The sequence below is a fragment of the Sipha flava genome, unplaced genomic scaffold (assembly GCF_003268045.1).
Source record: "Sipha flava isolate LNK unplaced genomic scaffold, YSA_version1 324_pilon_pilon, whole genome shotgun sequence".
NCBI classification, from domain to species: Eukaryota; Metazoa; Arthropoda; class Insecta; order Hemiptera; family Aphididae; genus Sipha; species Sipha flava.
Window position 1 is genome coordinate 723,584 of NW_020273009.1, and position 11,837 is coordinate 735,420.

An 11,837-nucleotide genomic window follows, 5' to 3' on the forward strand; every position below is an offset into this window, starting at 1 on the left:
TGTAAGGTTCATGGATTTTTTTTTTTTTAAAAAAAGGACAAAAAACTTCAAAGAATGTCAATTATCAACCTTCATTTTGGATCAAGATCCTTATTTTGTAGAAAATTTAACGTTATATATTTTAGAGCTGCATGTCCCCAGCCCCCCCTCGAACTCACCTTGGACTTTGGAGTTCAAATGTTTACAGTCGTTTGTGCTTAACCCGTTTCCGAGTTATCGAACTTTCAGGGGGGGACTGGGGACATGCTCAGCCTTCCCACTACCTCGGACTTTCGAGTTCAAATTTTTACAGTCGTTTGTGTTTTGTTTGTGCTTGTTTGTGCTTTTATTCCCGTCTTTTGTGCTTAACCCGTTTCCGAGTTATCGAACTTTCAAGGTGGGGGGACTAGAGACATGCTCAGCCCCCTCACTACCTCGGACTTTCGAGGTCAAATTTTTACAGTCATTTGTGTTTCTTTTGTGCTTGTTTGTGCTTAACTCATTTCCGAGTTGTTAAACATTGAAGGAGGGAGGAGCCTAAGGACTTAGCCTCCCCACTAACCAATTTTTTATTTATGGTAGATTTATTAAATTTGTGTAAAGAAATTAATAAACGTACTACATATTTAACAGACTTTTAGTTCATGTTGTACGAAAAAAACCTTATAAGTCTAATACGAGACTAAATACTAAGACTAAATACCGTGAATATTGAACTGAAAATACAATAGAACTTTTAATTAGCAATTTCAAAAATTAGTTTAATAATTACCATAATAATTGATGAACTGATTGAATATTTTTTTTTGTAAATAACTATATTTTCATTATTTACATAAACAAATATAAACCACGAATTATAATAATTCTTGGTATTTTTAACATAATAAGATATTTATATACTGATTTACAACATTTAATTCGTAAATAATTATAGTATAATTATTTACGAATTAGGTTAATTAGTAGTATAATTATTATACTACTAATTAACCTAAATTAACCTATTCAACAATCATTATTAATTTTTCAAATAAACGCGGTAAAAATGAATTTCAGTGCTGACAACAAAACCTCGCTAATGTCAATACCGTCACGGTCACTGTTTACTGTGTTTAAATTATTCTTTATCACGTAAGCATGTATAACGGTAAACCGTAAACGGAACACTGGGAATTCTCCAAAATACAGTCCATAAAATCTTGAGGTCTGTTCCACTTCCTATTTTTCTTTGTACCTTTTCTAAGTTACTTATCAGAAAAAAAGTAAGCCATTGCGTTCCAGTTCGACAAGCAATTTTGCTACTGGACGTTAACTAGCTTCTGAACATTGTTAACCCGCTCTATAGTATAAAGATCTCGATTTCGTTACTATTTATTTAACCATTTTTCTCATAATTCATAAACGTGTGTCTTTACCAAAGGAAAAACATGGAGTTCCAGTTTGATTTGAGCCAGATCGCCCAACAGCAGATTGTCAAAATCGACAACACGCTGTTACCCGTCGGTTACCAAAAAGATGACCCCGAGTTTGTACATTTTTATATTAAATTCTCCAAAAATTGGAAATGCACATTATCCATGTTATTTAATTCACTTTCCCGTTTGGCTCTAAACCTTAGGAGTCTGGACTTGAATTATGTTAATTGGCATCAATTAATTTTTTTTTTTTTTTATAATATTATAAAATTGAAGTTGGTTTTCAGTATATATTAAGTACCTACTCCATAACTAGAAAGATGTTTTCTTAAACAGTTTTAATGTATCTCATTTGTCAAATCTGTAAATCCAAGTATTTCATCTAAAATTTAGCACAATTAATTATAGTTTACTATTTTTTTTAGTAAATTAAAGAATGATGAACTCATTAATAAAATAATTTGTTACCTAATTTCTTAACATTTTTTAATATTTAAGGACTTAATTTCAAAAAAATTAAAAACAATTTTTTTTTTTCGAAATTCATGACATTGTTGTCCTTTACTAATAAGAGATATACAACGGTTAAAATGTACTTAAATGTAGATGTGCAAAATATTTCTTAATTTATACATCTATCTGTTTAACAAGTAGATACAAGTATATTATATAATAAAATTAATTTCATTTTGAATTTTGATCTTTTAATATGTTGACTGTCATACCACCGATGGTCATATTATTTTTCCCACTAGGCCACGCTATATTTTCAATGTTATTCCTTAAATATACAAAGGCATATTTATAGAACAGAGAATCGGAAAAAAAATAATTTATTATTATGATAATGCACATTAAGTTAGAAGAGTTTAAATTTATAACATTTTTTTTACATATTAGTATTCATTAATATAATATTACTTAACTTAATATTATATAATTATATTTATTTGAAAAAAAATTTAAATATTTTACTGTAAATAATTTTTATAAATTATCTAGCATCAGTAATTTGTTTATAGATGCTTTGAAAAAATAATTATTTGTATATAATTTTATTTAATTTAATAAAAAGTTATAAAAATTATTTTATAGACTACAAATGATTATTTCTAATATTTTGGATAAAATGGGAGAAGCTTCAGGTATTGCACAAGAGTTAAAATCTCCAATTACTTCAGCTGAAAAACTAAGGCGTTCAGATCATACACTTTATTTGATGACGGAACATACCCCACAAGGGTAAATGATAATAAATATATTTATATTAAATAATATTTATAAAAAATATGAATTTTAGACATGTTGTTGTGGTTGGTTTGTTAAAAATGGGCTGGAAAAAATTATATTTGTTTAATAAAAAAGGATCGCGAACTGAAGCAATGGTTTACTGTCTGCTTGATTTTTACATTCATGAAACTAGACAACGCCACGGCTATGGAATAAAACTTATGGAATATATGTTAAAAGTATTAATACATTTTATAATATTTTTACATTAATATAAATTTACGACTCATTTATTAATTAGGACAACCAAATTCAAGCAAGACAATTAGCTGTTGACCAACCTACAAATAAACTTCTACAATTTTTATGGAAATATTTTAATTTGTCCAAATTAGTAAATCAAGGGAATAATTTTGTGATTTTTGAAGAATTTTTTGAAAGTGATGGTAATGTAATAAGTTAGTTTTTTTTTTAATTTTTTTTATAATTTTTTTTTTTTATATATATATATATATAAAGGTTATTTGGAAAAGGAATCAGGTCATGATCGGTAAGTGATGAATATTATTGAACTCATAACAACAATTTTTTATTTTTTATTTATATTTTATTTATAGTTCTAGTGGATATAAAAGTCAAGCAACATTTGGGCGTCATGGTGCTTCTAGACAACAAGATTGCATGGCTAATGTATAATCTAACTTTATAATAATATTGCAATTTGTATAATATTCAATTTTCAGATACTATATGGAGCAAAACAAAATGAAAACCAAAGCGGAAATGAAAATCGGTAAAGTTAATAATTATTAATTATTTAAAATGCCTTCTTTAATGTTAAAGTATCTTATGAAGATTTTTTTTTTATAGATTTGAAAATCAAGAAAGAGAAAATAAGCAGCAGAAGAATGAACATTATGTAGAAATCCAACAAGAACAACAGCAACAAAATCAACAGCAGCAACATCAACATGTCATGAACGAAGGTGATGGACACAAATCAAACCACTCTCATCCCAAATTAGATATCAAGAATTTTCACACTCAATTATGGTAATCTTTTTATATCACCCATTTTAGCAGGTGGAAGCTTTTTAACTGTTAAATATTATTTTACTGTGTTTTATTAACTTGTGTTAATTTATACTAATCCTAAATATTACTGCAATTCTAATGAATTTTTAAAAAAAATAGATAGTATACTAATTTTTAACAATTTTGATTTTGTCTTTATTTAAATTACACTGTTGCCATTCGCTTAAAAAATAAATAAATATATATATACATATATATTAACTACACTATTAGTGGCTTATCAGTTTTAATCAATAGTAATGATTTTAAATATATTTTTATATTTCAACATAAGTAATGCAAGTAATTATGTATTATTAACATTTAATATTTTAAATTTTTGTTGTAAAAAATAATTGTATTTGTATGTTTACTATATTTATCATCCTCGATGTTGATAACCTTTGTATTAAAATTAATTTTCCTTTTAAAGACTTAATAAATATTTGTAATAAATAAACTTAATGTTTTCATGTGTTGGATTTTAAACTACAATTATTGTAATTTTATATAGACAAGACTGTAGCTGAATTTTTTTAACAAAGAAACTATCATAATCCTGACACTATTAATATTTTTATAAGTCATCTTTTTTGCAGTTTAATATTTTAAGCATACTAATTTTTAATGTTATTGATTGTTCCTAGATATACATATATATATTTTTTTTCATATGGATCGATCAACTATATTTTATTATTATACATTTTAACAGTTACTAAGATATTTGTAGTACATTAATTTCTTATAACTTAAAATAAAATAAAATTATTATTATAAATGATATATTTTTTTTATTAAGTAATATTTTAAGAACTTTTTAATCTTAAGTAGGTTTCTTATGTAAAATAAATCTAATATGATTAAAAACATCTTAGTGTTTTGTTTTTTTTAAAAATATGCTACATTTTAAATTTTTATTTTACTTTGTCATTTTCAAAATGCTTTTATTCACTTGTGTTAATTAAATACTATTTATTTTATAAGATGTTGCCTTTTAATTCATCTAATTCTGAGAAAATCAATTTAATTTCCATGATTACAATCTATACTTTACAATATCTTACTTACTAATTATCTTACTTTACAATCTATATACATGTATATACTGTATTGAGGTACACTAAATTGTGTAGTTAGTGATTTCATAATGACCACGAAGGTTAAAATCAAAATATAGTTTTCTAATTCGATTTCTAAGAGTAAAAATAGTTAAATTATATAATTAACTATTTATGATTAATGTAAAATAAAAAATGTTTGACCTTTAATTATAGGACTTGTTAATACAAACAAAATTTTATATTTGTTGGTTCATATATAAGTTAAAACTAATTTTTAATTAGAGATTTAACTTATACCACCATAACTTTTTTTATCTAAATTATTTTTGTATAATTTTTTATTATTAATGTTAATCATTTTAAAAACTGGGTATTTTTAGAATATTAAATACATATTTTGATTTATGTGTTTGTCTATATGTATGTATTGTTATGGGCTTATTTATTATTAAATAATTCATTATTTTACTTAATTAGAATTTGTTTTTAATTTATTAAAAATGCATTTTAATTAAATCAAAAAAATCTACATAATTATTTGTCCTAAATTGTCTTACAGAGTTAACTTGTAACCACGGGACTGAGTCATGTTCTATTAGTATGAAAAAATAACATTGTTTTGCATGTAATCGTCATGCATTATTATTTCAATAATCTCATAATCTAGTTGAAATGTATTAATTTATTTCAATAAATATATTTTTTACAGATAGAAAAATTAAAATCTTCGTAACACTAAATTAAGATTTATATTATTTCACAATTATTGAACAGTCTTTAAATTTATTTAAAAATATACATGATTAATAATTATAAATTGTTTATTGCATATTATTGTATTATATAAAAAATAAAATTCATACATGATATTCTCCACCATCTAGTTTATCATCTGATACATAAGAAACAATATACTCGGCTGTACTTTGATCCAACCAAATCATAGATAATCCTACACATACCAAATATCCTAATATAACTCCAGCAATTACATCTAACAAATAATGACGTCTTAATAATATCCGACTAGAAGATACAGCTATTGCCCAAATACTTAAAAATAGAACTATTAAGTTATCTAATGGATATAATTTAGAAAAATAAAATGTGATGAAAATTGCACGTGACACATGTCCTGAAGGAAATGAGTAAGCATCTGGACCAATTGAAACCCATTGATCATTCCTGTTACCCACTGGTCGACGACGACGGACAAATGCTTTTATTATAGCAACCACAATAATATCAATAAATAATCCTAAACATATGGAATAAAATTATAGTTAAATATTCATTGTAAAAAAATATCTACATTTATATTTTAAATATAACAATAATAAATATGGCATTATAAATTAGTTAACTTAAAAAATAAATTTCAATATTAATTTAATTATGTCTCATTAGTGATTATATATTTTTTTTTTAATAATTATATATTGAACACTTCTACTTAAATTATATTTAAGTCTTCTTAGTAAATCACCAGAGACATTAGTAACTGAATTAGAAATTTAATTGTTTAGGAGTATAGAAATATCAAGAAACATAAATATATGATTTATTCATATTAATAAAATTATAAAAAAAGATGTGCATGTAAAAAAAATAAAAAAAACGAGATTTTCAATTAAAAATTTAAATTTCAATACTTAATTAAAAGAGTTTCTGAAATCATATTTTAAAAATTATAATGTTAAATAACAAATAAATTTTGATAACTAACCAACAAGGAAGTTAACTTGCATTTGAAACAAGGGCCGTGACCATACAAACCAAATGAATGCCAACCAACAAGCAATCCATACGATTCCATGGCATGAATACTTATTTCATGAAACATAATATTAATAAATTATTAGTCATATTATAAGTGACGTAATAAATATTTGAAACATTCACATTACCTCTAATCCTCTATAATAAGTAAAAAATTTGTTAGACGGCAAAAACTTGGAGACGGTGTTACATAAAACTGATGTCAGTTTTGCGTCGACATCCAATATGCTTTTAATCGGTGACGGAACGTTTCTTTTTTGATTCATTTTAGTAGCTGCTTGAGTTTAAAGTTTAAAAATATGAATAGAAATTACTCAAAGTTTTGTAACAGCCGTGCCACTCGTCTGCTTCCAGACCAACTAATTCCCTGACGATTTGATGTATAAATATAGCTACCGAACACGGTCGCACTTGTGACGTTTTTTTAATTATCGACTTAAACCGTGCTTGTCAATCTGCGTTACATTGGGGTTATCACAGATTATATTAAATATAATCCGTGATGTTATCTTCAAGACAGCCGTTCAGTGATAAAACGTGTTGCACTTCATAAATAAATACAAACAATATCACGTGGACCCTATACGTATGGTGTGTCGACCACCAACATTTGAATTGTTGATCGGATGTTATTTCCTTCTTATTTGTTAAAAATTTGAATTCGATTGGCTCAAAATTTGTGAAATTGATCATGTCAAGTTTTATTCCATGCGTGAAATGGGTGAAACAAGGTGTCTCATTACACCAAAACACTATCAAATTGTCTACAGAAGAATTACAACAACTAACAGCAAAAGAAAAAAGACCTGGTAGAAGTAATCAAGACTACGGTTTAGAGAATTATGACGATGAAGACATGAACATGACGGGAGCTATGGCCGTTAGTAATTTGGCAGTATACAGTAATGATATAGCTGATTCTGATACTGACAGCGACAAACTCGATGAAATTCTTAAGCCCGACGATAATCTAGTGTTAGTTGGTAATGTTAAGAAAAACGAATGCTCATTGGAAGTTTATGTGTACAATGGCAATGACAAAGATTTTTACATTCATCATGATGTAATTTTGAAACACCCACCGTTATGTTTAGAATGGTTCGGATCTATGGGAAATTTCTGTGCTCTAGGATCCATGTCCTCCGTGATCGATGTATGGGATTTGGATTTGATTGGAAGTGTGGAACCTACATATAGGTAAATATTATAATACATTTCAACCATTGTTGAATTAAAATTGCAAGATGTTATAACCTAATTTTTGTTTTTAACCTTTTTAGATTAGGTAGAAAAAAGAAAAAAAATCCAGAAAAGAATTATGGACATACAGATGCCATCTTGGATATATCATGGAATGAACATTTACCTCATATAATTGCCAGTGGTTCAGTGGATGAGACTATTCTACTATGGGATGTAGAAACAAGTGAGCCTCATACAAGAATGGAAAATTTTGGTGATCATATTCAATCACTAAAATGGCATCCGTTTGAATCACAAACACTTGCAGTTGGTTCATCAGATTTTTATGTTTATGATTGCCGTACTTATGATACATATAAAGACTGGTTTATCAAAGGTAAAGTAGAAAAAACTTTATGGGATCCATCCAATGGATTTTTGTGCTATGTCGGTACTGACAGAGGTAAAATCATATGTTATGACTGCCGAGCTGATAAGCCACTCTGGAAGTATACATGCCATGAAAATGAAGTCACTGGAATTTATGTTTGGGATAAATTTATTATTACCTCTTCAACAGATGAAACACTAAAAGTATGGGATAAGCAAAATAAACATTTAATTAAAATTAGAGAATTTTCTGGTGCATTACATAGTTTAGATGGTTGTACTGATTACCCATTTTTAGTAGCTGTTGGTGGAAGCGGTACATCTAAATTTCAATTGTTTGATATTAATGATTTTAGTTTAAAAACATGTTGATTTGTATGTTTATGACCAATTTTTAATATAATTTATATATATGTATATACAATACTGTTGTATTGCTTATTAATAAATTTATATATATATATATTTATATTAAATATATAAATAATATGATTTGTGATACTTATAGTTAAGTAGTATTCAAAGTACAAAATTAAAAAAAAAAAAAAGCTACTAGCTAATGTTATTAACATGACTGATATGTTACTACACAAAGTAGTGTAAACTTTTATTATATGCTAACAATTTTATTGTTTTGAACTTATTAGTTCAGATGAACCTATAAAATATTATTTTAACATAGATGTTTCAATGCATGATTATTGATTTTTTTACGTTTTATGTAGATGTGGTCCAATATCTATTACTTGTTAACCGAAAGTAAAGAAAACAATAATTTTAGAATATGTGATTCTACGCCGTGATGACAAGATGCCAAATTAAATTAAAATGATTTCAATTTTCAAAAAAACACTTTTGCTCCCTTCCCCAGTAGTGTACCCACATACTCGTTCTGTTGTATCAAGTTTTTTGCTTCTCACTCTTTTCTTTATAATTTTATGTCTAGTTTTTATAAAATGAACCAGTGTTGTGTAACTTGTATATTGCACGTTTTTAATAAAAACATTTTTGTAAACTAACCAACAAATCTGAATAAATAAATCTAAAATTTATAATTTTAAAAATTGTTACTGATGTTGCTCAAATTAAATATTAATTATGTTTCGTAATAGGGAAAATTAATCTAAATTTTCTAAATTATCGTGAAAAATCTTATGATGATAATATAACAGGTGCAATTGACTACAAAAGTACATATCATAAATAATTCAAACTATCAAAAAAAATATATAAGATTCAAGGAAAACATATACAATGGGACTAATATATTATAATATAAAAAATATAAATTATGTTTATATAATTATTTATACATTATAGCATATTAAATATACCTACATATTTAAAAGTATTATAAATACCCTCTAAAATACAGATCTGCGCGTTTCAATGCTTTTACAGTATGAGTTCTCAACTTTGTCCATGCCCCTTTCATATTATTGTATGTGGTCATCGTAAACATATAAAAATTACATTTTAAACCAGTACATTCTGTGAGTGTTACCATATTTTTATAAATTAATGTTAATTGTTCGGAATTATTAAGAAAACTGTTAGAAAATGAGTAAAATTACCCCTAAAAAGCACTAACTAAACAAACAACATTCTCTATCAGAAATCTGTTACGATTATCGAAATCAGAGCAATTATCAATATCGTGTAATCGTGTATACAGACTTGAAAAAAAAACTTGTTAAAATAATATACAATTATTAGTAGTCAGGGTTCAGAACTTAATTGAAATTCTTAAATTTTTTTTTCATTTTTCTCAATCGTTAGGAAAAATATAAAAAAATTAAAAATTACTTTTCTGCCAATTCATACCAACTAGAACCTATTCCCTATATTTTACTTTTTATTTGGTGATATTAGAACACTCTTGGTCAAAATTGTGTACACAGGCATAAAAAAGTAAAGTACACATCAAAGTTTCATTCAGTATTTAAAATATTTATAAGAAATATTAATTATATAAGAAATAGATCAATTTATATCTAATATCTGTTTAAAAGGGTAATAAAATTATAAATATTTGAATTTGTACTAAGTTAAAATATTTTTTTTGTTATGACCAATTCATGAATTGAGCAAAATATAGGAAAAAACTGCTTTTCTTAAAATGAGCAATTTCACAACTAGAACATAACATATAAATAAATAATAAAAATAATAATTATACTAAGTTATATAAATGTACACGTGGCATACACTAAATTCTGTAAATACCATGTTTCAGTAAACATAAGAATTTACCCAAAGAAAAAAATATTTTGAATTTTCAAGAAAGTTTTATAAATTAAGGGATTTCAGAATATTTCTTAACACCAACTAATGAGAAATCTTGATTAGTCATTAAAAAGATAATACTTTTATAGCATTGATCACAAGAATTATCCTTTTAATTACACAAACAAGTTAGGTATAAAATGCAATCACAATGAAGTTAAAAGATGGATAATTTGATGAACTTCAATTTTTTTTTTTCAATTCAATAGCCATTAAGAAATATTATTTTCATATTTTGATAGATTGAAGCTTATATTTTTTATGATCTTTTTCGGTGAAGGGGATAAATGTACATAATATAGATAAATGTAATAAAATAAAATTAGAATGTGATTCCAACAAAAATAATATTATTAATACAAACTTCATAGATTTCATAAAATAAGTAGATTTTATATGAATTTTTATCAGTTTGATAGGTTAAAAAAAAAAAAAAATGATTAAATAATTTATATTGATAAAAATAATAAATACAATAAAATGATTAGATAAGTGCGACTAGTAAAAGGAATGGTACTAGTAGAAAGCATACTTTATGCGATAAACAAAAAATGAGTAGAAATAAATACATACTGATTTTCAAAAAAAATGAAAAAAAAAATATAAACAATTATTATAGATCTAAAAGTAATGGAGAAGTTACTGTTTGAGTTTGATTTTCAGTGTTTTCAGTATCTGTTTTCTCTGTATTCAAATGTAACTGTGCTAATTCTGTCAAAGCTGAAATAGGCTCATCATTTTTTTGAGATAATGGTGGTGTATCCCGGTAAACTCTTGGATTATCTGCTTGAGCAAGTAAATTGTCCTAATTAAAAATAAAGTTTATAAAGTAAAATTAATAAGTAATGTTTTTATTTTTTTTTTTTTGTATAATTTTATTTTTTACATCATCTTGATCATCTTGAAAGCAATCACTAACTGGTGGCTGGACGGATTCATATTGAAATGCAGTACGTGTCAAATCCATCTCAATAGGAAATAGTGGTGGTTCACTACTACTGTTTCCTCCTCCAAGCATCATTTGACTTATTTCACAATTATAACTGGCCATTTGTGAAGCAATAGCATGCAATTGACCTACAACATCGTGCACATGTTTATTTTCTAATAACTCGATTTTTGCCAAAACATCTTCTCTTAGAGCAGCAAATCGTTTTCTTGCTAATTGGCGACATCGCAATACTAGCCTAGAAAAATATACTATATGATTTTTTTTAATTAAAATTTAAAATAATGCCTACATTAATATATGTACATACATATTGTATATATATATATATATATATATATATTAGGGTGGTCCTTATTTATGAACTTCATTAATGTTATGTCATGGGCTCGAAATTTTGTTTGGTATATTGACAAGATAATTTTGGTAAAATTTGAATTTGATAAGTCAACCCCTTCACGTGCCTCAAAGGGGTTAAAGTTGTAT

At 25.7% G+C, this 11,837-nt stretch overlaps 4 protein-coding genes across 5 annotated transcripts in view; 2 read left to right on the forward strand and 2 right to left on the reverse strand.

The window, feature by feature from the left end:
* The first annotated feature begins 1,127 nt into the window (after window positions 1–1,127).
* Window positions 1,128–3,886, forward strand: LOC112686752 (alpha-tubulin N-acetyltransferase-like). Its single transcript, XM_025559169.1, has 8 exons — window positions 1,128–1,507; window positions 2,493–2,639; window positions 2,698–2,866; window positions 2,929–3,073; window positions 3,147–3,177; window positions 3,245–3,317; window positions 3,371–3,420; window positions 3,498–3,886. Exons 1-8 carry the CDS (start codon window positions 1,410–1,412, stop codon window positions 3,682–3,684), a joined length of 900 nt encoding a protein of 299 aa, XP_025414954.1. The 5' UTR covers window positions 1,128–1,409; the 3' UTR covers window positions 3,685–3,886.
* A 1,682-nt stretch (window positions 3,887–5,568) lies between these two features.
* Window positions 5,569–7,001, reverse strand: LOC112686744 (phospholipid phosphatase 6). The gene is made up of 3 exons (XM_025559155.1): window positions 6,673–7,001; window positions 6,492–6,591; window positions 5,569–6,023 (listed from the first exon to the last, which is right to left on the reverse strand). Exons 1-3 carry the CDS (start codon window positions 6,808–6,810, stop codon window positions 5,623–5,625), a joined length of 639 nt encoding a protein of 212 aa, XP_025414940.1. The 5' UTR covers window positions 6,811–7,001; the 3' UTR covers window positions 5,569–5,622.
* A 105-nt stretch (window positions 7,002–7,106) lies between these two features.
* On the forward strand, window positions 7,107–8,518 carry LOC112686743 (periodic tryptophan protein 1 homolog). Its single transcript, XM_025559154.1, has 2 exons — window positions 7,107–7,741; window positions 7,825–8,518. The coding sequence occupies exons 1-2, from the start codon at window positions 7,236–7,238 to the stop codon at window positions 8,486–8,488; spliced, it is 1,170 nt and encodes a 389-aa protein (XP_025414939.1). The 5' UTR covers window positions 7,107–7,235; the 3' UTR covers window positions 8,489–8,518.
* A 2,317-nt stretch (window positions 8,519–10,835) lies between these two features.
* The window catches only part of LOC112686787 (PRKCA-binding protein), a 7,888-nt gene continuing 6,886 nt past the window's right edge, over window positions 10,836–11,837 (reverse strand). For both annotated transcript variants that reach the window (XM_025559214.1, XM_025559213.1), the window contains exons 8-9: window positions 11,289–11,589; window positions 10,836–11,207 (exon numbers count right to left, since the gene is read on the reverse strand). In XM_025559214.1, the coding sequence (XP_025414999.1) occupies window positions 11,016–11,207; window positions 11,289–11,589 (493 nt within the window). In that variant the 3' untranslated portion in view covers window positions 10,836–11,015. The remainder of the gene's footprint in view (window positions 11,208–11,288; window positions 11,590–11,837) is intronic.